Source organism: Orbicella faveolata, unplaced genomic scaffold (assembly GCF_042242905.1).
Source record: "Orbicella faveolata isolate gen_17 unplaced genomic scaffold, um_ofav_v1 contig_37, whole genome shotgun sequence".
Taxonomy (NCBI): Eukaryota; Metazoa; Cnidaria; class Anthozoa; order Scleractinia; family Merulinidae; genus Orbicella; species Orbicella faveolata.
The window spans coordinates 2,552,819-2,577,500 of NW_028301566.1; the positions used below are offsets into that span (position 1 = coordinate 2,552,819).

Genomic DNA, 24,682 nt, shown 5'->3' on the forward strand with positions numbered 1-24,682 from the left:
ATTGTAAACCACTCGTTGAACCCTCTAAAAAAAGTAATACTTGAGAAATAGAAAACATTTACCATGTTTCTATCGAGTTATGGAAACACGAGTGGAAGTTTGGGAGAACAAGAACTGCTGTGGGAACACGAGCCGCAGGAGAGTGTTTCCACAGCTTTTTCGAGTTCTCCCAAACTTTCCTGAGTGTTTCTGTAACTCGATAGAAACACAAAGAACATCTTTTCTATTTGAGAAAACACCATGACCAAAAAAGGAAAACAACTAGTTAACTTTGATTATCAAAATGTAAATTCTCTTTGCTTGCATCATCATTACGTCAACCCCTTGTGCTAGTTCTGTGTTATCGAAACATGATTTTTAACCAATCGGCATGCGTATTTTCTTAGGACTGTTTTCTAATATATTCTATGATAGACAGATGACAAACTGAAACAGTTATCTACTGCATACAAACAGCTTGCATTCTTAAAACAGCTAGAAAAAAACATGAAACAAGCCATGCAACAAATTAAAGTTCATATATTTGCATAATTATAACCAACTACTAAACTACCTTTGCAGCTGTGGACACACGTTTCCTCTTTCTCACAACAGGAGCAGCTGATGCTGCAGATGTTAGTGCGTTCATGAACCCTGCACTTTCCATGGCTACCGCTGGTGACGGACAAAAAACAGCAAACTTCAAGCAATGAAATGTTTAGTAACACTTCAGTGATATGATAAAACATGACGGTGTAACTATCCACTGATGTCATGGCATAACAACACATTCTTCCTTTGTTATTTTTAAGACCCTAGCACCTATATATCCTGGTCTGCAGCCTAGCATTCTACTAACTGAGTTAACATGGAAGTCACTTACGTTTAGCCTGTGGTGGGATCACTTTTGTCTTAGATATATTTTTCTGTGCCATACTCTGTTTGACATCACTTTTAACTTCACTAAGGGTTTTCATTTTCTTCTCCGCTTGAGGTGACCTGTTTGAATCTGTCGAGCTGTTGTCTCTACAAGTAAAAACAAAATGAAGTGAAAAATGTGTTTGATATCTTAACAAGTCTGTAGAAGATGAGCTGGTTAAGTCTCTTTTGGAGGCTGGAGGCCCATCAGGCAGGCACGATCACTGGTTCAATTGCACAAAGCTACTAGCAGTATTTTTACTCCCTCTCTCCCCCACCCCCAAGGTAGCAAATTATAACATCAAGGTGGTGGGAGACACTGCAAGAATTACATGTTTGTATCTTGGGCTTAAACCTGGACAACTTGATCCAGGGTTTGGTACTGTACAGTGACCATTAGATTCAAACCACTTCTCACCAATTACAGTAATATACAGATTTACATGTAGTTTAAAGGTGGCTATGAAATTTTCAGCATCCATGGAAGACCTCATGGTCATTAGATTCCTGAAGTTAACATGTTCTGCCACATGACCTCCTGGTTTCAGCAAAGGCTTTCCCATTGTTCATATGGCAGGTTGCTTTATGCCTTAACATGGTTGCTTCGGTATTTTTGTAAAGTATTAATTTTTTTTTTGCTAAAACACCAGAGTGTACTGTAAACTATTAATGACAGCTGCAAACTGGAATGACATTAGCAGCACCAGGATCAGCATAGTGCTCACCTCAGTCTCTTGGCAGGCTTTCCTTCAGTTGATGGGAGTGATAAAGCTGTTCAAAAACAGAAAAAAGGCTCATAAACTTCTAAGGACCTTTTTCACACAATTTCAGTACACAGGTTATTGGAGTCCTATTACTGCACGTACAATGTGTCTAGCTTATTAGCCTAGATCTGTTTGTTTCAAGGGACAAATTATCACCCATTGTCAAATAAGTGTTAACACGACCAACAGCTTAAGAATTGTTGCACTTCACTGGTAAGCAAGGCTAGTATTTATTCATTGGACAACTTTATGTTTAAAAGAAATACAAAGGTGAAAAATTTAATATAATTATTATCCAAATTCTAATGTAAGTTAGTGCATAGTGTTATCTATTATTTTGAACATCTGGTCCCAAATACATACATGTATGTCTAACAATAACAGTCACGCTAACATGAATAAAAACATTGGTTAAGAAATTCACAAGCACATATCATATGTACATGGTTCGCATTGAAACATGTTGATCTTTGAAAGTTGGTTATCCAACTTTATGCTTTAACTAAAAGTTGTAATTAAAAGGTCTTTAAACCTGACATATGCTAGCAGGTGTAAATTGACATAACTGTATCAGTATGAAGTTGGTGAATACATAATGAACTTTAACTTAACTTAAAGTTTGCTTAAAAGTTTCAATTTCTTTAAGCAAACTGTAAAATTTAAAATGAGTGTAGACCTGGGAGCTTGGACAGGGTGCAAAGAAACCAATCTTCCAGGCCTCGCGCACAATGTTGGTGTACAATTGCATAACAAAAACGGTCTCACGCTAGATTTCTTATGATTTCTCGTCATTCTTACAGCCAGTGGTCGTAAAACTTCGCAGAATTAAAGTTCCATCTATGTGCACCCCAAAAAGCGAAATTTTCCATCTGAAAGAGATTTATTAGAAGAACAATAACAAAATTCCGAAAACAGGTTAGGCAAAAAGTGCCGTTTTTCCCCCATTTTTTGACCAAAACGGAAAGTGCATTATTATAATTTTTAACTTCTTAGTGTGAACAATTCAATTCAAGAAGGTGTCTCCAAAGTGCACCTAAATTTTGCTTTAAAATGGTGGGATTCTTTCATTTGTAATTGTATCTGTCAAAAAAATATGATTAAAAAACTAGCGTGAGACCACGTTTTTAATTTAAAAACTTTGTCATTTTATCGCGCCTTTGTTCGCACGTTTCGAGCACTTTTTTCCTTTTTTGTCTTTTGTGCAAATTTTGCGTTTTGCCAATTGCGCCTCCGGCATCACGCATTTTTTTTGCCTTTCAGGCCTGCGCTATTTTTGCCATTTTTGCCTCGTGGCACTTTTGCCGCTAGAGCGCTGGCGAACAACACCGTAATAAAGGCTGGAGTACGCGAGCGGTGCAAAGTACTGACAAAAAGCTGAAGCGAGCATTTTATGATACTTTTAGTGATGCTATTTTCACAGGCGAATGCTCAGTTGAGATTGAACGTTATCCTCGCCGATCCTTCCGCAAAGTTGGCGAACAACACCGTAATAAAGGTCAACCAACACATCAATGTTTTGTTTTGTTTTCTCTTCATGGGGAAACCCTTCAATCCCAGTCTAACTCGACTTGTCCATCCATTTCCTTATTTGGACATAATTTGGGCTTGCTGTAAATAACAAAATGGCCGCGATGAACACGAAATGGACAAGAAGATGCAGGGAACCTGCTTGCTTAGTGCGTGTAAAAAGAAATAAAAAAAGACATTCGTTCTGTCATTTTCTCAAGATCGCCAGGCTGGACAAAAATTGGACAAATGTGTGTTTAAAGTTACATCGTTTCCAAATCCTTGGTAAGCACTCTGATAGCGACATATAGCGTAACTTACTAGCATGTGGCGTTCTCTTATAGTTTACATTCTGGAGAACACTTTTCTCCATTTTTGTGATTCAAAAGAGCTCCTTTAACAATAATTTGCAACGCTTTGCCTTGCGAAACCTGTATTATGATTAAGGAAGCTTACATTCGGAATTGAACCAACTCAGTTTGCTGGACTCGGAATAAAGGCAAAATACGCAAAAAGCCAAAAGGGCGCGATGTTTTTGCTGGCGCGAAAGGCAAAAGCAAAAGGAGCAACGTGCGCGATTTTGGCAAAAAGCAAAATTTGCCAAAAAGGCAAAAATGGCAAATCGCGCCTGCAATGGGCGCGATAAGAATTGCGTAAAATACGGCCCGATGTGTTACGCTACTTGCGAAGATTAGAATGGAGAGTATGTGTGATTTTGACTCCTTACTAGAAAGGCACAAGCTCTTTTGAGACGTAGCTAAGATGGAAGGAAACTACGTGAAAATCGCTACAAGATGGTGCTCATTTGAAGAGAAAAAAATTAATAACCTGCAAATTACAGCATTTCTAAAACAAATTTTCATCCAATTTTTGCTAATTTTGATTTGTACACCAACATCGTGCGTGAGGCCCATTACATGCACATTTGTTTTAGCACTTTTTGGGAACATATTCTGTCCACATGCAAGTTGCAATATCATCACAACCTGTACATACTGTACATTGTACAGCAAGTATAATGAAAGATTTGATACCAAGAAGCTATCCAGAAGAGGTTTTAAGTTCTACAAACATGCTTACCCTGCTTAGATCCTTGCAGAGCATCCTCACCATCTGCTGAACCATTCTGCTTGGGCTTGTCTACTTTGTCAAAAATCAACACACATAAACATGAGTCGAGTGCAGTATACACAATCAAGGTTGATGAAAGCTTCTAGAACTGCATATACCATTTCCCTATACCTTAACTCTATTTCTCCTTTCCCAATGCTATGAAGTTTATCCTAACTATGTGATCAGACAGAGCTTTATAACTTTTTTCTTAACTAATACCCTAACCAAGGCTACATCTTATTTTTTTACTTCATAATTGTGTTTTCTATTAAAAAAACTCTATACATCTACACAGGCACTGTTTGCTCGAACACTCCCACATGCAAAAAAACATTTTATTTTATTGGAATTTCCAAATGATCAACTGTTCGTCTAATTACAAGACATGCTAATACCTGAAATTCCAGTTTGATTCCTAACAAGACTCATCCACTGCTTCACAATAACTGAGGCAAGTTTTTTGACATCTGAAAAGAAATGGGAACAGTTTTAAAAAAATCAAAATGGCAAAAAGTAATGGAATCTTATACACTTTTAAACTGGTATTACCAGCTCTGAACTGACATGTATACATGTGTAGTGCTAACCCACAGACCATTTTCAGTTTACCTTGATTCTCCAATTTTGTGAGATGCTTGATAATTTTGCCTGTATTACCCTGCAAGATCATTAATTTCACTTTCAGTTCCTGGTAGCATGAACCAAGTATTACCCATATATTGCCTGCACTTGATTTGCAGGAAAGGGGAATAGTGGAAGGTAAGGGGACTCTAGGCATGAAAAGAAAAAAAGACACTTCTCATCATAAGACAAATGCAACTTGACATAGTCTATGAAAGCTGACCATCAATCACTTGACTTCGGTCTAAGAGTAAACATATCAACCATAAAATTGAAGAAACTAAACATTTCAAGACTTACTTGTTTTAATGTGTCTATATTTACAGGGAGATCTCTCAGGACCTAGATCACATGTAAAGTAAAATATCATGTGTCAGATTTAAACAGTTAACATTTCACATACAGTGTATTATGTAATGCCACCTTGTACTACATTACATTTCAAAGCAGGCAAAATGTTCTTCATCTCTTTTTACCTCAAGAAGTTCAACCAAGACTGGAAAATTTTCGTTTTTCTTTGCCTCAACAAGCCATCGGTTGAGTATACTCCAGCCCCCTATACTCATAAACCTGTTAAATAACAAAAGAATAAACAAAAAAATTCATCTACATGTATTTAGTAATGTAATATATAACATGCATATAAAAATAGTTATACGTACATGTATTATAGCAATTTAACTCATCAAAAACAGATGAGGTTGGGGGTTGATGCCTAAAAGGATGGTGGGACCGAAAGCATAGGAGCCGAGTGCCAAGATATATATCCATGACAACCCAATGAGCGGCAACCACCATCTGGCACTGTCACACTATTAGTAATGTAATATACAGCATGCATATAAAAATAGATATACATACAGGCGTTATAATTATAATAAACTGCTTTCAGAAACTTACTCACAGATATTTTGCTTCAATATTATACCAACTGATATTAGTCATTTAAATGTTGCAACGTTAATGTTGGAAATCTGATGTCATTTAAGCTTCTTTTTCATTAGCTTGAGGAATATGAAACCAGTTTGGTTGGTATCAGCTACAGTCAAACTGTCATGAAATCAAAAACCTCCAAATATGTATTATATGTAAGGCAAACTGACAGCTCAGTCGACAGATCGCTGTCATAACTGATATCACACTGAGCAATTTACCGCAAGAGTATCGAACTTCACGTCAGCTGATTCGTCAGGGTGGGGTGGGGGAGTGCATGTTGATTCACCAGACTATGATTTTATGAAGAATTTTTCAACAACAAGAAATATTATGGAGGGTTCATAACAAGACAGCAAGAGTAATGTGTATATACTTTTCTAATGTTTCACTTGATGTTTCATTTTCCTTGGCAGCTGAGATTGTAGCCTTCAGGACATTAAGGTAAATGCAACGACTCATCAGCTTCTCTGCATCTCGCATTAAACTACAGAAAAGAAAAGGAATCCTTTGGTTTAATATCATCTTAAGGTTTAAGCAACTACGGGAAAAGAGCATGGCAATATACATGTATTAATAAATCAGTTTCCAATGAAAATGATGGGGAAGGTAAGTAAATTATCCACTTAAGAAGGGGGGGGGGGGGGGGGGGGGAGGGAGGGGGGAACAGGATGGTCAGAACCTCCCACTTCCCGTACCCAGCTCTCCTCATTCCCGTGCCTTCATCTACTGACTCCCACCCTCATCTGTCTTGCTCCCCTCTCCTGTAAATAAGGAGACTCAAAAGACATCCTAGTCATTTAGCTGCGCAATCCTTAGGCGTTTCTTTTCCTTTTTTCCTTCGCTTTCAGCCTTGCTCCTCTTACTCATGTCTTTTGACAGCTCAAGTGACAACATTTCATGACCTATGATGCAACCACCATAAAAGGGTTTCCAATTTTACTGAAGTAGGCCTCAGTTTTTCAGCCCAAGTGTGAATTTTCATTTTTCCATCAGTCCAGAGGTCTCAAAATAAGCTAAATGTAAGTAAAAAAACATTTTGGGCTCTTGCTTTTGAAAGTATTTTGAAGTTAAATAAATGATTCCCGCCTTCTTAGACCTCCGGCATCCTGCCCTTTCCTCTCCCACTTCCTGCCTTTCTGCCCTTTCCTCTTCCGCCTCCCGTCCCCCTGTCCCCCCCAACACTTACAGTTACTATTCTAAGGCTTAATTACACTCTGTTTTCTATTAGAAAGCTGACATTTTCAGGCAGAAAATTAAAAAAAAAAAAACAAAGGAAAAAGAATACTGCCAAGAACTCCAGGCCACAGGGCTTTGCACTACAGAGTAAATAGAAAGCATTACACGTAAAAATCCGATTTAGATCAGCTGCACCTCGAGCAAGGCTTCTCTCGTGCCCTCCAAACTTCCCACATGCATCCATAACTCAATGTATGCACGCTAAGCATGAACCAATTCTTTGGTTCTCCATGTACATGGAATATAAAACAACGTAGTTATCTTACCATAGAAGGAACTTTTATATTATACAGTGGAACCCAGTTAATACGACCACCTTCGAGCCATGGAAAATTGGTTGCATTAACTGGGTGGTTGTAGTAGAGGGGTTCTTTAAATAAGAAAATGACTGACTGAGCTATTTTTGGGCCAGAATAAAGTGGCCGTAATAACAAGTTGGTCGTATTAATGGGGTGGTCGTAAGGTGGGGTTCCACAGTACTCACTATACAGTTACCAGGCTACTATGTACCTTACTACACGCACAACTTCTTGTGGTGTCTTAATGTCTCCTAGAGATCCTAACATTGGTTTGAGGGCATTAAGCAAAGTGCGAGGTTCACCACCTGATGTGCTCTGTAACAAGAAAAACAGATGCTTTCATGTCAAAATTTCATGATCATTTGTAACAGGAATAATGAAAATCACATGTAATGCTGATATCTGTACTTGTGTAGACATCAGCATCATGTATAGTTTAATGTACGTATGTACTTATCAAAAGGTTTGGAAACAAAACAAGTTTTTTAAACAAATGGCCTGTTAATCTCCTAACCGGAAAGAACTAAATGAACAATAGAACTGTAAACAATTAATCCCTGCCCAGTTTTCAAAAACCCTGCAAGAGACTGTAAAGGAAAAGTCCCATTGCTGTCACCATGACAAAGATACTTCCTTCAACTTAAATATATTTTTTCTGCTCATTTTTATTGATGCTTTGGCAAAGATTGATTAATGATTAATCTTTTGTCAGACAGCTGTTTATAATTTCTTACCATGTTTCTTTTTCAATTCTTATCTTTTGGGCTTTGTTCTTTTGTCAGTCATTTACCTGAAAAAACATGTGAAGTCAGTTGTTAACAGTTTTCACCAGAAAAATGAAACTTCTCTGAGACAATGTTTCAAGGAAGATCAAAGCTGCACATAATATGTGTATTCTGTTGTCAAATATACCAAGCCTGTTTTAAACCCAAAGACATTCAGGTCACATTAGCTCTCAGATAACATTGAAAATATTTGCTGCTGTTTTAGGGCTTATTTCGCTGTTTCACTCTACTTTTAGTGCCTATATCTGATCAGATATGTCATCAACATCATGAGCTTCCTTGGTAGTAATGTGCAACCATCCTAAACATGAATGGTGAATGTACACTTGAAAAAAATCAATAAAACAAAACAAAAATAAATTTCATACAACAGTAACAAAGCCAGTCACTCATTGACTCACGAACAATTTATGAGAATCCAAATTGTTTTTAGAAGTCACAACATATATAATCTACTTCGAAGTACTCTTTGTCACTTCATACACAACATTCAGGATGTAAATTCATTTTCACTTTCCCTTATTTTAAGATAATTTTTAAGTATCACAGCCAGACATAAATCAAACTTAAAGTGGTTTACATCTTGAAGGCAAGACATTAGGCTTGAGATGAAGTAAATATAATTTTCTGTTTTGGTAGTTTTTATAGCAGAGCAACAATTTAATACAGGTATTGAAATTTAATCATTGACCACGCTCAGTTACAAAGCTAAAGCCTTTATATCCACACTGGCACAAAAAATGCAGTAAGTATCACAAGCTTCTAATTTAGCCATGGGTAAACATGTACATGTGGAACAAAAACCCACAAAAATATCGACATGGACTGAATGTCTGCCTACACAACACTAAAAGATTTGCATTTTGTTGCAAGGAGTATGTGGTACTTTACATTTACATAACATATAGCATCAAAACCAATGGTTACTCAAACATAATCTAGAATTTGTGTGTAATGTATATAAACTTCCTTTTTGCCACATGCAACCAATGGAACTCTTAGCCAAACTTATTTAAGAAATTTTCTCTCTTTTTGTCTCTTATCATTGAGTATCATTAATATTTTGTGAGTTACAGGAGCAACTCATTTGTTATTTTAGTGGGATGCACACCCACACTAATGATTGTGTAAAGTAAACAAGTTTAAAGATCAATGGTCATTTCCTCATTCCAATAGACTTTTTAACCACCACCCCAGGAAGTGAACTCATTACACCAAGACAAAATTTCTTATCTGTCCAGTTAAGGCCCTAAACATAATCAATTTAACAAGAGATTTTCTATGCATCTTTTTTAGTTTTCACACACTCAAGATTCCACAAGGAATAAGTACATTCTATGCATTTCCCTTGTGTAAATTTAACCGCCAAACTTAATAACTTGAGGCCATTTTCAATAATTTTTGGAAGTTAACTTCCCAAGATCATTCTTCATGAATATTAATGACCACGTTTGGCAATCGCTTCGCGTCCTCGTTGCTTATCCTACTTCTATTCTCGTCTAGTATGTCTCGTTTCTAAAGCGTTTATCGAAGAGCTGTTGTTAGAAAATTCATACACAAAGGCAAATTTAAAGCCCCAACGTTCCAAAAAAGCCAATATGAAATAAAAACTCATCATCACCCATGACAATTTCATCAAGTACAAGCTTTAAGTTAAAGGTTATTTACGACTGTTGGTTATCAACACAAGTTTCAATAAAGGCTGAAAGGATGCCCAAATGGCTTTATCTGCTGTATTAAAACGTACGTAAAATCTTCCTAAACAATTGCCAGGACTTGTTGATTTCCCAATATAATTTATCTTTATAGTATGAATCGCGTATGCTTCGCGTCACGAATTTTTCATCAGATGAATATTTCTTCGATCTTCTTTTTCAGATTTTTCCTTTCCTTGACAGTCTTTATTTCAGACTGCTTATTTCAGATCAACGAGGCTCTGCTAGATTAAGTGAGAAAGAAAGAAGAAAGGACGCAATTCATCTTTAACCACCGCGCGAAGACCGCTTTATTTGCAGCAGCAACGTGGAAGGTGGTTTTATACGATACGTGAAACAGAAAGGTTCAATTCAACCAACTTACTCTTGGGTACAGCTTCACTTCGATAACACTTTCCTCAAAGAACTTTCTTTCGTCAATATATGCACGTTTTAGGCGTGTGCAAGTATTTTAAAAAGATTTTTGGGGCAACTTAATATGACGCATAACACGAAAACTACTTTGAGCGGCCATTTCGCATGGCCGCTCAACTTCAAACAGTCTGTTGATCGTTTCCTCTTCAAAATTGCATGACTTCACCCTGAAAATTATAGAAAAAAGAACACCATTAGTCTAAGATTGTTACCACATCGAAATTTCCACTTCATATCGTACTTGTGAGGAGGAAAACAGCGCAAATTTCGGGCGGGAATTTTCCAAACAACATGGCTTACCAAATTTTAACTTGGTCTCTTACCCCACCCCAAAAGGACGACGGACGTATAAGAGTCAGACAATGGTACTACCTTTTGATTGGTCAGTTTCCCATCAATCAAATCAACAGCAAAGAAGTTGTCAGATTAGAGACTGGGCCGAGGTAATCAAAATGGCGGCTTCATTTCGTGTTTTACCAAGGGAGCTCACCGTGGCTTCGTTCAGTAGTTTTGGAAAGTCATTTCACGAAACGCTGTTGAAATTTTGTTTACAGACGAGAGCTTTACACAGCTGCGGCTCAGGTCATCAGTCATGGCTCGTGCGACTTTCTTGGGTCACAGGTATGATACAAATTGATAACTTGATTGACTTGGCCACGACTTGACCAGCTGGAACAGAACTTCTATGTATTTATTGCATTTACTCCATATTACTTACAAAAATTGTGATTCAAATTGCTAAACAGGAGATGGAAGTAACCAAAAGCACCGCGGCGCCATACTAAGGAAACCGCCATGAATGAACTATTGCACTAAGTGCTTAAGTCTGTTTAAGCTATGTTTTAACACTAGGCGTAGTCAATCGATAACAATCGATATTGGAAATCAGTCGGTTCACTCGTCGATTGCTGTCGATTGATATCGACAATCGATAATGCACCAGTCAAAGTAAATCCCCCCACCTTAACCCAGGGAAGGCAGGGATATTAGCGGGACAAAAACCGATCTTCGACTCTCAAAACTGCCCCAGTATATAGGGTCTTAGACGAGAATAGGCCTTATTCACGATAACTGACACGTTTGTTATTACATTATAATGCAAATTAGGCACGTGATTTCTGAAGGGGCAAACAAGCTAAAATTGACAAATTTCAGCTGGTTTCTTATCATGTGTGGTAATTTTTTTCATATCCATGCTTTGGTTTCAGTATTGGCGTGAAGATATTCCACATTTTTACAGAATTTCAGCGCTTTTATAAAAAGGAAACAGCTCGCGTAGTTAATAAGTCAAGTTATCAAGAAACTTTTTCAAACTTAAATTAATAATAAAATCATTATTCCATAACTTGGCTCCCAAAAGTGATTTTGGTGCAGATACTTGACCATTTAGGCCAGCCGATTTTCAGAAAAATGGGAACCATTTCAATGTTTGCTCCCTGGCGGACAATGTGGCTAATTTGCATTATAATATGAAAACCATCATGGCGGCTATCGTGAATATTGCTTCCTCGGTATCCCAACGTATCCGAACCAGGGAGTTTCTCTGTTGGAGGCTTGGAGTCTAGAACTGTGTGTTGCAAAGAGGCTGGGACCAGCCTAGAACGCAACCAAAATGGCGGAGAGAAACATGAGTAGCTAACTTGTTGCTCTTTAATCTATTTTATCCTTAGTTCTTGCTTGCCATCCCAAACCAGTTTGAAACATTTTGAACCAAATAAAATTAGAGCCTCAGCATATGCCTTTGCTGGTAGGTGGGGACACGCAAGGACATTGGAATGAAAGTACTTCCCTGGGGGTGGGGACATTGGCTCATTTTTTCAAGTCCTTTTGTCCAAGTCCCCGTCTATTCCCAGGTTGGGAGCAGGAATTTACTTTGACCGATGCATAACCATAGAAAAAAATTTCTTTGTCAATTGCTATCGATTGGCAAAAATCTATAACAATCGATAATTCCTATCTTCAGGAATATTGATTGTTATCAATTTAAAAAAAAATCAACAATAACCACCGGGACTATTCAAAGATGGCTTTGTTATTGTGTAAAATAATATCTGGAACAACACCAGACATTCATCTTCAGCATACTACTAGATTATATTTTCCTTTTGGCCTTCTCCGAGATCTATAGCCATGTGTCTCTGAATATAACGATTATCATACAAATTATTGTAAAAAAGCAATTGATACAACTTTTCAAAAACTTTTGTGTACTTAAATAAGCCTACACATGAGGCCATCAATGATGTGTCAATCTCATTACCCAAAATTTTTTATGAAGAGTAAAAGAAAAAATCATTTATCTCTCAGCATTGCATACTCGCATGGAAAAAAAACAAGGTTTTATTAAACAGCAATGTGTCACTGGAACAAAAACTGATAGAACTGTATGCTAGACTCAGGCTCTCATGGTCAATTTTCTATTTCTATTTTTGTCTCTCTCCCAACTGACTGACACACTTTTCTAAGAGGAAAGCAGTGAGAAATGAAACATTTTAAGCCTAAGTTTATAGGATCATGCGACACTCAATCAATACTCAATCAACGCCTTGGTTGACACTTGATTGATACCTCAGTCAAGAGTCAGCTAATTTTTGCTGACATGCCATTGAGTGTCGATCAATACATATGAGTTGGTCAACACTCAACTGACTTTCGACCGGCTGTCAAATGATTGTGGATCCAGTGTTGATCAAGACGTTGATCGAGTGTCAACTGAGTGTTGGCCAAGTATCGATCAAGATGTCCATCAAGTGTTGATTGAGATGTCAATTGAGTGTCAATAAGGGGAACAATCAATACTTGACAGTGGATGCCTTCAGTACACATGATCCAGCTTATTATAAGCTTACATGTTGAGTGTCATTGTCAACATGAAAAAGGTATTTGCTGTTCATTGGTCATTTTAAGATAAAATAACAATTAAGTATTATTTGTTTGTTTCACTATCTTATAACTTGAGATGAAGATCATAACATTAATTTTGGTAGTCTCCACCAGGTGATGAGGTCATTTGATTATACCATACCATTTATTGCCCTAATCAATACCAAGGCCTGAAGAGGCATCATGGAGTCCCAGCATGAATAAGGAGTTAAATGATGTTAACATATAAGAAGATGGTCTCGGGCAAAAATATTTTAGGGATGCAAACTGGTCTTGGGGAGAATATCATTGAGTCAAAAGCCAATTTGGTTTGTATAAACTTTCAGTCGGCATTCTTTTCTATGATGCCAAACAAAACTGTGAAGCAACCAAGATGTTAAGTCAAGCCAAATGCAAGTAGAAATCGTAAGACAAAGCCAGGTCATTTGTGTATGTTTTATTCTCTTGATCTTGCACAAAGAGATGGGGCAAAAACTTGTGGCCTTAATTACCTGTTAATTTGGAAGTTGTATGTGTTGATTTCTCTTATTACTTGTAAAATTAAATTCTGTCAGGTTTCCTGAAAAGTAGATTTGATCTTTGAAAAGTTCTTGAATTTCTGTGTGAATCCTGAAGTACAGTCCAGATTACTGTGCACCAAAAAAAGAAAAACCTAGGATTTTAAGCATGTGATTCATCAAGAATTGATTAAGTGGCCATTATAATTATAGAGAGTATTTTCCATTGACAGTTGGGATGTAGTTTACTGACCACTGCTTTTGTGGAGAGGTGGTTGTGGTAGAGACATGCTGTAGTAGAAAGGTGGTTGTTGTAAAGAGATGGCTGTCAGTACAGTACCACTTGAAATCATATGCATTTTGGCACATGTGAACTGCAAGGGCAGGACATGTGAATGTATTGCACATTGGAGTAAGAAGACAAAAATGTACAGTGCACGAACTGCAAGTCAGAGGGATGAAACAAAATAAATTCATGGGACTCATAAACAAAATCAGTGCAGTTCATGAGCAAAACCTGATGCGACAAAGAAAACTGTAGGTGGAAAATTTACCTTGGCCAAACAGAGGAAAGGCTGACATAGTAGGATCTACATGTAGGCTTGAAAAGGTTGATAACTGATAATTGATAAATATCTAGTTATAATAAATTTAGTTTTTTTTTTACAAAGTTGTAACTGTACACTTTTTCATAGATAGTACATGAAGATTGTGATTTTTATTCACATACCTCCATTCTGCCTGAATGTAAGGAGAAATTAGAAGATGATCACTCCCTTTAAATAATATATAAACTGTTACTTCTGTTTTGCAGGAGCAACTCATCCTACACGTCGAAAGCTTTCCAACATGTCATCAAGCAGGGTCATCAGTCCTGTTATGGTTGAACTTCTCAAAAGCATACAATATGGTAAAGTTGATCAACAATTATGTTATTGAAACTGAAGTCTTTTTGTTATTAACTTGCAACTTATTATATGTAATTCAATCTTGTGATTATAATGCAGGTTTTTTATCTAGTGGAAGGTCATAGTTTTTTCTTGATCTATACATGTAATTGGATGCAGATCTGTAACATTTCATTTTTAATTACCTGTAAATAAAAATAGAACTGTAACCAGGATAAGACATATTGGAATAAAAATGTTCTCTGGTTAAAAATATATTAAAAACATAAGCTTTCGGCTATCAGTCTATAGCCTTTAACGAATGAAAAATGTGGCGCGCAACCAATATAGGAATGGGGTGCGAAAAATTGAGAATAAAAACAAGCATGAAAAAAGCTAGAAGATAAAGATGTAAATGAGGCCTGATTACAATAAAATAGAATATTGCCTAGGCAACGGTTTTGAGTTGTTATCCGCGTCGACGGTTTTTGCTGTGTGCCAAGATTCTAGTGTTTTTCGAACGTGGTAATTGCCTTTGTCAATGACACAAGCATTGTCGAAATCAATGGAGTGATTGTTTTGCCATGCATGGTTGGCAACATTAGAGCCATTTGAATAGTTCTTCAAATTTCGTTGATGTTCCTTTTTTCAGGTTTGGAAGCATCTTCCGGTTTCTCCTATGTAATTCCAAGGGCAGTCTTTACATGGAATTTTGAAAACAACATTACATTGAAAATCTGAGGGTTGTCTGAACTTTGGTGACGGGAATTCTTGTTGAAGGGTTTTAAGTGGTTTGTTGACAACTCGGATATCATTTTTGCGGAGTAATCTTGTGAGAGGCTCAGTTAGGCCGCTGATGTAAGGGAGACATGCAAAACCCTGGTACGTATTAGATGGATCAGCACATTTGAAGAACATAGAAACCAGTTCTTCTGGTGGAGGAACTGTAGATGGGGGTGGCTTCTTATTGAGGATGTTAGAAATAACAGCCGGTGGGTAACCATTAGCTTCTAACACGGCCCTAACATGATTGGTTTCACGTGTTTTTCCTTCAAAGCTGCTAGGGACGTTGGCACCCCCATCTACAGTTCCTCCACCAGAAGAACTGGTTTCTATGTTCTTCAAATGGGCTGATCCATCTAATACGTACCAGGGTTTTGCATGTCTCCCTTACATCAGCGGCCTAACCGAGCCCCTCACAAGATTACTCCGCAAAAATGATATCCGAGTTGTCAACAAACCACTTAAAACCCTTCAACAAGAATTCCCATCACCAAAGTTCAGACAACCCTCAGATTTTCAATGTAATGTTGTTTACAAAATTCCATGTAAAGACTGCCCTTGGAATTACATAGGAGAAACCGGAAGATGCTTCCAAACCTGAAAAAAGGAACATCAACGAAACTTGAAGAACTATTCAAATGGCTCTAATGTTGCCAACCATGCGTGGCAAAACAATCACTCCATTGATTTCGACAATGCTTGTGTCATTGACAAAGGCAATTACCGCGTTCGAAAAACACTAGAATCTTGGCACACAGCAAAAACCGTCGACGCGGATAACAACTCAAAACCGTTGCCTAGGCAATATTCTATTTTATTGTAATCAGGCCTCATTTACATCTTTATCTTCTAGCTTTTTTCATGCTTGTTTTTATTCTCAATTTTTCGCACCCCATTCATATATATTTCCGCTTGCGCGCCACATTTTTCATTCATTAAAGGCTATAGACTGATAGCCGAAAGCTTATGTTTTTAATATATTTTTAACCAGAGAACGTTTTTATTCCAATACCTGTAAATAGTTTAATGCTTAAAATGAACAGATCCCTTTTTTGTAATCAATCCATAAATTGGTCAATATATTTTCCTAAATTGTAAGTGTCTTTTTGGCTTTATGTAGGTATTGAACAATGCTCCAACACAGGGCTTTTGACGTTGGAAATTTTCTTAGCAGTTTCACTTGGACTCAAATAATTCACAAGATCATTATGTAACTAGGAAATATTGCAGGGGTCCCATCAAGGGCCTGGCAACAGACAAATTGGCTGGCTGTGACAAGGATTTTACTTACCTGGTTTTACCATCTAGAAAAGAAAGGGTTTGCTTAGAAAGAAGTTCACTTCAAAAACTTTTGCCTGTGAAAACTAGTGTCCCTCCTGCTGAGAACCTGAATGAAACCCCTGTTTCATCACTGATTTCTGCTGCATAGATGTGAGTGAAATCTTATTTGTTGTTCCAGGAAATGTCCACTTAACTGTTACCCCCTCAGAAGGTTGATTGTTTAACACCCCCCCCCCATCCCCACCCCTCCTGTGAGTTCATACATTTTTTTAAGCTCTGTTTTCTTTTATAGAAATTCCTTTTGAGTCCTTCATTCTCTCATGAATTCCAAGGGATGGATACATGGTCACGTACTGAGTAACTGATTTTTTATTTACTTGTTAATTTCTACCCAGGAAAAGAACAGTGGATGGATCAATCAACCCGCAGGACTCTTGTTAAAGTAATTGATGAGGGAATCATTGATCAAGATTCTACTGATTATGATAAGTAAGAAACTGTATAATAGTATTTTATGTTGCTTAAGTAAGTACAGTCAGGCAACAGCTTACCACTGCTTATTTTTACAGTATTGCATGACAATTTAAACTTTGACAGCATAGTAGACAAGGATGGTTACATGTGTATCTCTTTACCTGAATCAATGGCTGGTAACTGTGTGAATCTACTGGCTGACATTTACCACTCTGATGTAAGATACATGTAACTGACACAGTATTTAACTGATCAAACATGTTGCAGGCTGAATCACTGGCTACAAGGCTAGGTACAGTGCATTTACTGAAAGCAGGGCTGCCCAGACAATGAAAACCAACCAGATGGCAAATCTGAATCGTGAATATCCGTAGATTCCAACATTTTCAGATCCAACCAATCAACTGTCCAGTACAAAACAATGAAATCTCAACTTGGTCATTGTGATGCTTTCACAATGATGGTGTCTGCTAATTAATTGTCAAGCTCGACTCAGTATGTCACCTTGTAGATGTTATTGCACTGAATCTACATGTAGCAATCTCATGTGCCAATCATAGTCATTTAATTGTGTATTTCATATAGGTTGACACTGGAACACTTTCAAGTTTTCTGGCCAGGTGAGTTACAAAATGTCATTTCTTATTGCAATATAAAGTATAGCTTGAAGGACCTATTTCCATACTTGTTGTTTCTTCACTCAATTATTGCTACTGATGACTCATAAAATTCCAGTTACAAGTTCCCCCCCCCCCCCCTCCCTTCAGTTTACAAGCAGTTCCAGCTCCTGCTTACAGACACATCTATGTGTGAAGAAAACAATTGTTTCAGTCATAAGCTTTCCTGGATATATACCCCTGTCTACTTTTCTTTGTTTCGTCAGTATCATCACTCTCAGAGAACAAGCAGAGTGCAGCTAACAACTACTTTTTTATTTTTCAGCTAATGACTACCATCAGATGAAATAATGTTATGAGGAGGTTCAACTCAATGACCTCTGTGTTTTGCGTATTTGCTTTTTTACTAATGCATTTAGCTCAAAAGCACTGGATGGAAAACATCTTTTGGTACTCAAGTCAAGTCAAGTCAAGTCTCAAGTCATCATCTCCCCCCCCCTCCCCCCCCCCCATCCCCCTCCCTTTGTATGTGAGGTTACCCAAATTTGAAATAAGCCCAGGGCAGATAACTCCAGGCGAGACTTTAACTGTATTAGCATACATGGGAGAGGGGGATTAATGGGAGCTTGTTACCTGGGGGTAGCCCATAAATTAAGTAACCTAAGATGTATAATAAAATGTAAACTAAGGAACTTTATCTAATTAGGAACTGAACTTTGAATTCCATGTAACACATCTAATCACTAACTTTAATTTATTATAAATTTTCATTCTGTTAAGATGGAAAACCAATCTGGACAAATTACAGAAGGAACTTTAAGGGTCAGTTTCCACCCCAGGTAATTGCTCAATTTTAAATTAATCAGTTGATAATTAATATAATCAATTATTATAATTACTCTAGGTTACCAGAAATTTACCTGCATCAGTTTATACTCTTGGGTGGAACATACATGGCACTGTGAAATTAACGGGTCTTTAGTCTGAGGTCTTTGGCATTGAATAATCTGATTAACATGTACACTGTAGTGCACTCAGATTTCTATTGACTCTTTTGCATGCTACAAGGTTAGAGCTTTACATCTAGTCAGCAATCTCAACTTTTAATGTTGTCAAGTGTCACATACTACACTACAGGTTACGCTTTGGTCGACCCAGTGCAGACTTTCAAACATTGATGAATATTTTTTGGTTTCTTTTGTTTTGTTTTGTTTTTTTTTCTTACAGAAAACTCGTCGGACTTGTTTTGTAAGTAAAACTCATTCATTAGAGTGCGTAATAACTTGCTCTATGTGACAAAATGTTTCTTTTAATTTATTTATGTAATTTTTATGACGTCACGGGTCAGTATTCAAGGCATGTAGTATTAATACTGGTGTAAGTTATGGAATTTTATGAAAAACAGTAAGCCTATTGATCATTCAGTTGGTTGATTATTGGTAAACAATACCTTTAAGTTGTATGTCAAAAAATGCAGGTTGAATTGAATCAAGGCTGTTAATGTAACCTCTCATTATTTCACCTTCTCTTAAAGAAAGTGCTGCTGAGTATTTTGATTTGTATTTTATAGACATTATGTGATCAGGACACAAGCTGTCATAAAGTTTTTTTCCTGAGTACTCTTTACAATTGCAATAATTTTATTAAATCTGTTTTCTGGAGAAAGTTGTTCTTCATGTCATATAATCTCCTACCCAGATCTCACTCTGGTTGATGCTGAGAAGTGAGATCCCACCCTTCCTCTTGGCCATGGGAAGTCTGAGTTTGAGATAACATGTCATATTGATTATGTAAATTTTTGTAATTTACTTGCTCTGTTATGACCTCTGTTCTAGAAAGGAACCAACGTTTGCAGTAATCCCTGTCCGATATGTCGACTGATTGTAGAGAAAAATTATGAATTGGTTTACACAGTAAGTAATATTAGTATCAAAGATTAATTGTAGCCTTCCATTCAGCCAGCCCACTTTCTGTGTAAGACACAACATTGGCAGATCTAGGGTAGAGTTGCTTCCTTTTTGCAAAAAAGAAACCTGACTTTTTTTCTTCATTCAGTTCCCGTTAATAAATTTCAAGAAGGGAAGAACCTGTCTTTAATTTCAGACTGCCCCCTGTAAGACTTCTCTCTTTCCTTGTCGCTTTTAGGTTTATTATATTTGGCTACCTTCACTTAATAAACTATGATGTTGAACTTTGCTACTTCCTAGTTTTCTATTTTGTGCAATGCAGACAAAACAGTCACTCTTTATTATGACATGACCATATCGTGACGGCTGCTTCAAAGCTCCTGTAATCATATAAGAGAAAACCTAGGAATTTAATGTGGTATATAATACTACACAAGGTTTTTGTTAAGTCTCGGTGACTTTTTATATCTCTTGACTTATGAGAGTAGGTGGTCACGTGACTCTCCTGAGAAGTCTAGAGTGAAGACATGAACTTTAAGAGAAGTGTGTTTGAGCCCTTCACACTTTAAAAAATTTCTCCTTCACTTCTTTTCAGGATGTTGGTTTGTTGTCTCAGTTTATCTGCCCCCATACTGGAATAATTCTTGAAACGATTAAAACAGGTAACACTTATTTTACTGAGAGGGCAAGTACATATAAGAGAGATAGCAACTCCTCCCGCTTTGATGCATGTGAAGTTAGAATGTATGTTCTTTTTTGCTAAAACAATAAAGCTGTACCCTGCTAGGACGATCGTACTGGTGAGAAAAAAAGATCTTATTGGTAAAATAATGTTTGAGATTTTAATGTGACACATCAAACGCTTGAGAAAATGAATAACGTTTACACTAGCCGCGTTCTTATGCCATTCAGTACAGTGTTTGTTCTGCAACTTTAATCTTGGATAAGGCAATGTATGATTATCTATATTCTTGTTACTTATCGGCTTGACAAAGTGTCGGTATTGCTGGGAGAAGTCCAATGTTGATATCAGATAAGACAGTGAAAAATTTCGAACCACACCAGTTGCTGTTTTTTGTGTGGAGATAACTATTGAAAGTAAATATTTCACACTTCTTGGAAATACATGTAACAAAGATTCCTTCCCTTTGCCGTGCTAGTTTGATTTAGGGCCAATGCTTTAAACGTCATTGTTTTATTTTCCTGTGTTTTGCATTGCTTTGTATTTTTCAGAAACTCACAAATTTGTCAGGTTATTGGACAATCCTCACCACTGTAGTTTTCAGCCTTTTGTGCGCTTTTTATTTCAGGTGTATGTCAAAAGAAGCAAAAACTTCTTCTAAAAACAATTCAGGAAGCTCGTGATAAAGGTATAACGTTAGTTTCTGTAAGCTTTACAAGATCGTACGTGTTTCATTCACTGAATGTTTAATTACATTTGTTTTCTTTGATAGGTCTTTTACCTTTCACGGTCCCAGGTCCCAGAGATCCTCCACGAGTTTTCCAGCCTGTAGGAGTACCTTCCATGTTCAAAAATAGAAAATGACATTTTAAAGAAAAGAATAAAATTTAAAACAGTTGAGCACCCGTTTCGTTCTCTTTAGATTACAAAGTCGCAAAGCAACGTTCTATCCCCAATTCTGAAAAGCCGTTTTATTAAATAAATTACAACCAGATTCTTAATTGGTATTGCAGAACGTTTCACTCCTTTGCGAGGTTCACGCATTTGTAGCTTGCGAACGCAAACGTATTTTCGGCTGTCGCTTGTCTCGGCCGAAATACGTCTGCGCTCGCAGGCTAACGTATTTGTTACCCATTGAGAACAGCACCCACTTCCCGGTAGATTTCAAAACGGCGGTCGAGTGCCGGCAAACACTGGACCTAATAGATTTAATGTGGAATGCGTAAATTTAGCCATAGGGTAACTAGTTAGGAAGCTACGCCATTCATACCCCGAGTCCCAGAAGGCATCTTTGCGTGGTATGTGAACGGCGAAACAACGACTGCAGTAAAAGCTCTAGTACCCAGGGCATGCGATTCGCAGCCCCTGCATTTCCTTTTAACTTCACGAACCATCAAAAGTGTTGTTACTCGAAGTTTACTGATCAATTGCACAAAGTATTTTTATCGCTATTTTAGCATTGTTATTTTAATGAGCTACCTGTCCAGGGAGTTGTCTTTTGTCATGATAATACTCAAGTCTTCTTCAATTGTTTGTTTTTCATTATTTAAATTTTTTGCTTCTCCAACAGCGGGTAAGCTAGCCACCCATTCCACCTTCCCTTAGCCTGCGAGCTGGTTCACGTTGGAGAAAGAGCGCGCGGCATTGCCGCGAGAAGAGAGACTTTCTTGGCGCCTCTTCACCAGACTCCTTCCCTCGGGATCGCTTTGCTCTTCGCCGCTCGCGCGCGCGCGCGCGCGACTCCAAGGTGTCTTGGCTAACCTTCCCTTAATTCCGCTCCTGACAGAATGAGTCACTCGTCTCGTGTGGGCCTCTCCAACATGTAGCGTGTACAGTTATTTGTAACTAGTCAATGATAATAAATGTAGAAACGTTATCGCGGTTATGAACGCAACTTTGAAAATTGCAAAGGGAAAACCTGAAAAAAGAATTCAGGTGTGAACGGAATTCTCAGTAAGAAGCTTTAAATCAGGATTGATGAGGAGTCTACAGACCAGAAATGCTTGAAGTAGTACCACAGACCAACTTCAACGGCCATTTACATAACTTTAAGTTGAACGCAGGCATTTGTTTTTGCATTTGATGCCACATCAAGGTAATTTTTCTGCTGATTCTGTACGGATCTAAAACTGACAAGTTAAGATGGACGGCTTCAAAGGAAACTGTCAAAAAACTCTCGCAATTTGTGACGATGAAAAAGAACTTCGACTTCAACGCGGTCTGCCATAGCCTTCTGGCGTAATCTTAATAATTTGAAAGTTTCTTAAACTTCGATTTTGACCATTTTCGCGGCATTTTTCTGCGGTCTTCTCACGTTTCGTAAAATCATAAGTGTGAATAGAGTCAACGTTACCCGGATTTTCAGCTGATTGCCAAGCCAAATCGCTACCCGCTTTATAAGGAAGAAATTAAAGCAAACCCGTCGAGGAAACGTAATAAGCAGTCCATGGCAGTAAACTGCACTTTACTGTACTATTTGCTTTACCATATCCACTCGTTTACAGTGGGTAATCACCGTTAGAAACGTCCGCGCACACTAAGTGTGCCCTTCATTGGAGTCAAATAATTACTACAAAAATACTCGAGGGCTAACTACTAATAAGTACAAAACAGAGTGACCTAGACGTAAAAAAAGGAGAAACAAAATAATTATACAATAACAGAGTGGCTAGTGTTGCCTAGCAGTAGCCACAAAAATGATAAAATAAAAGTTTCTATAGCTAGTTGATATCATAAAAATTCTATTCTTCCAAAAAAAATCTGCACGTTTGGATCAATCTACCTGACCACCAAATTATTGGTCAGAAATGCAATAAGGATTATATGCATGCAATAGTATCTTTCGGAATTTGAAAGAATGAAAGAAAAGTATTCGATACTGATGTATAAAAGCATCTCCTATCTTCACAATTCACCTTTTTGAGGAATGTAAAACTTGTCGGTATACATTTCATACAATCATCCTAAAACATTGTCTCCTGTTTCATATTAACATCATTCAAGAATATATACAGTCACTACATTTTAAATCAAAACTAATTCTGGCCATCTAGACTGAGTAAAATAGTCAGCCTGAAAAGTCGGTCATCTTCCGCATCAGGCTATAAATAGTGTTCAAAGTGATCTACAAGAAATCTTATTAAGAACAGTGTTCCTGATAAACCCAGTCTTTAAGAATCTCTATGACATCATTTCTTTCCAAGCCTTCCTCGGCCAGGATATCCATAAGCTTCTTCACAGTTGCTTGACCAGATGAAGACCACTTTCTAAGAATATGATCAGTTGGATTAACTTGCTGTCCTAGAAAGACAACCTCGTCCCTTGAAAGTCCTACTTTTTCTCCTAGCATCCTGAAGTCACTATAAAAAACACTGTGTATGTTCAACTTTAAGCAAATTTTGGAGTATACTCGTAAAGGTAACTCTGTAGCTGCAGTTGATAGGCGAGTTTCCGGCGGACTTTTACTGGGAGACTGAAGACTGGGAGACTGAAGATTGGGAGACTGAAGACTGGGTAATCCAATACCTACCTCAGCACTTCCTGCCCGGCAACTTTTTATGTTGACTTTTTGCTTTTGCTCTTGGGGAGTGCTCTTAGGAGAGAGGTACTGTTCACCACCAGAAGATGCCTCAATTCCAATACCTTGCACACAAAATAAACAAATTAAAGTTATTGTAATTGAACTCAAAACTTTGTTAAAGAGGAATCTACCGTCATTTGTAAATGCATAAAGTTACACAGGGGTTTCAACAGTTTTATGTACTAGCGCATTTATTCCTGGAAGTAGCAGCTGAGGACGAAAAGCAATTTGGCCGCGCGAGGATCTTTGCGAGAGCCAAATCAATATAACTAATGTGCTGTTCATAGTTACATGAACCATAGACACCAAACCCCAGGAAATGATAAAGGAAAAAAAAAAACAATATCTTAGATTGAGGTCTTAGCTGTCTTATGGTGTGTCAGACCGTACAGATCATGATGTCTGCACTGTAGTTTAAAGTACCTTGTGAATTGAAAAGGTAGCCATCAAGAATCTCCAAAGCATCGCCACGCTCAATCTTCTCCACTGTTGTTCTTAATTCATCTACAGTCATGTCAGGATGTTCAGATCTAAGCCATTCAAGCATTAGCTTGGTTGGGCTGCGCTTTGGATTGTTTGCAGCAGGATCAAATTCTTCATACACCTTGTTTGGCACACCAAGCTGGTTAGCAAGATTCCTCCAGTTTTTAACCGCTGGGGTTTTCTTGTTAAGCAGGATGCTAACACGGTTCAGAAGGTCAGAGTCAGGACTAAAGACATCGGCCAAGAGCTCAGCATCTGTAAGTTACAATTTATAATAATGTTACATTAAGTACTCTATAATTGATTTACAGTTAGCAATATC

At 37.6% G+C, this 24,682-nt stretch overlaps 3 protein-coding genes across 10 annotated transcripts in view; 1 reads left to right on the forward strand and 2 right to left on the reverse strand.

The window, feature by feature from the left end:
• Positions 1–10,637, reverse strand: part of LOC110048818 (serine/threonine-protein phosphatase 1 regulatory subunit 10-like) — a 28,048-nt gene extending 17,411 nt beyond the window's left edge. Inside the window, exons 1-13 of one of the 3 annotated variants that reach the window (XM_089275706.1) lie at positions 10,587–10,637; positions 10,237–10,453; positions 8,107–8,162; positions 7,584–7,687; positions 6,211–6,321; positions 5,378–5,471; positions 5,202–5,243; positions 4,890–4,938; positions 4,676–4,747; positions 4,248–4,307; positions 1,623–1,668; positions 863–1,005; positions 554–654 (exon numbers count right to left, since the gene is read on the reverse strand). In XM_089275706.1, the coding sequence (XP_089131832.1) occupies positions 554–654; positions 863–1,005; positions 1,623–1,668; positions 4,248–4,307; positions 4,676–4,747; positions 4,890–4,938; positions 5,202–5,243; positions 5,378–5,471; positions 6,211–6,321; positions 7,584–7,687; positions 8,107–8,109 (825 nt within the window). In that variant the 5' untranslated portion in view covers positions 8,110–8,162; positions 10,237–10,453; positions 10,587–10,637. Of the gene's footprint in view, positions 1–553; positions 655–862; positions 1,006–1,622; positions 1,669–4,247; positions 4,311–4,675; positions 4,748–4,889; positions 4,939–5,201; positions 5,244–5,377; positions 5,472–6,210; positions 6,322–7,583; positions 7,688–8,106; positions 8,163–10,236; positions 10,454–10,527 lie in introns of all 3 variants that reach the window. The other 2 variants (XM_020754598.2, XM_020754597.2) reach the window with 2 other exon arrangements.
• Positions 10,638–10,698: 61 nt separating this feature from the next.
• On the forward strand, positions 10,699–21,197 carry LOC110048820 (uncharacterized). The gene is made up of 10 exons (XM_020754600.2): positions 10,699–10,907; positions 14,481–14,576; positions 17,013–17,106; positions 17,677–17,711; positions 18,489–18,547; positions 18,936–18,956; positions 19,544–19,621; positions 20,211–20,277; positions 20,926–20,985; positions 21,070–21,197. Exons 1-10 carry the CDS (start codon positions 10,739–10,741, stop codon positions 21,159–21,161), a joined length of 771 nt encoding a protein of 256 aa, XP_020610259.2. The 5' UTR covers positions 10,699–10,738; the 3' UTR covers positions 21,162–21,197.
• A 1,547-nt stretch (positions 21,198–22,744) lies between these two features.
• Positions 22,745–24,682, reverse strand: part of LOC110048808 (uncharacterized) — a 13,284-nt gene continuing 11,346 nt past the window's right edge. For 5 of the 6 annotated variants that reach the window (XM_089275702.1, XM_089275703.1, XM_089275705.1 and 2 more), the window contains 2 exons: positions 24,301–24,615; positions 22,745–23,939 (listed from right to left, as the gene is read on the reverse strand). In XM_089275702.1, coding sequence (XP_089131828.1) covers positions 23,437–23,939; positions 24,301–24,615 — 818 coding nt within the window. In that variant the 3' untranslated portion in view covers positions 22,745–23,436. The remainder of the gene's footprint in view (positions 23,940–24,300; positions 24,616–24,682) is intronic. The other variant, XM_089275704.1, reaches the window with a different exon arrangement.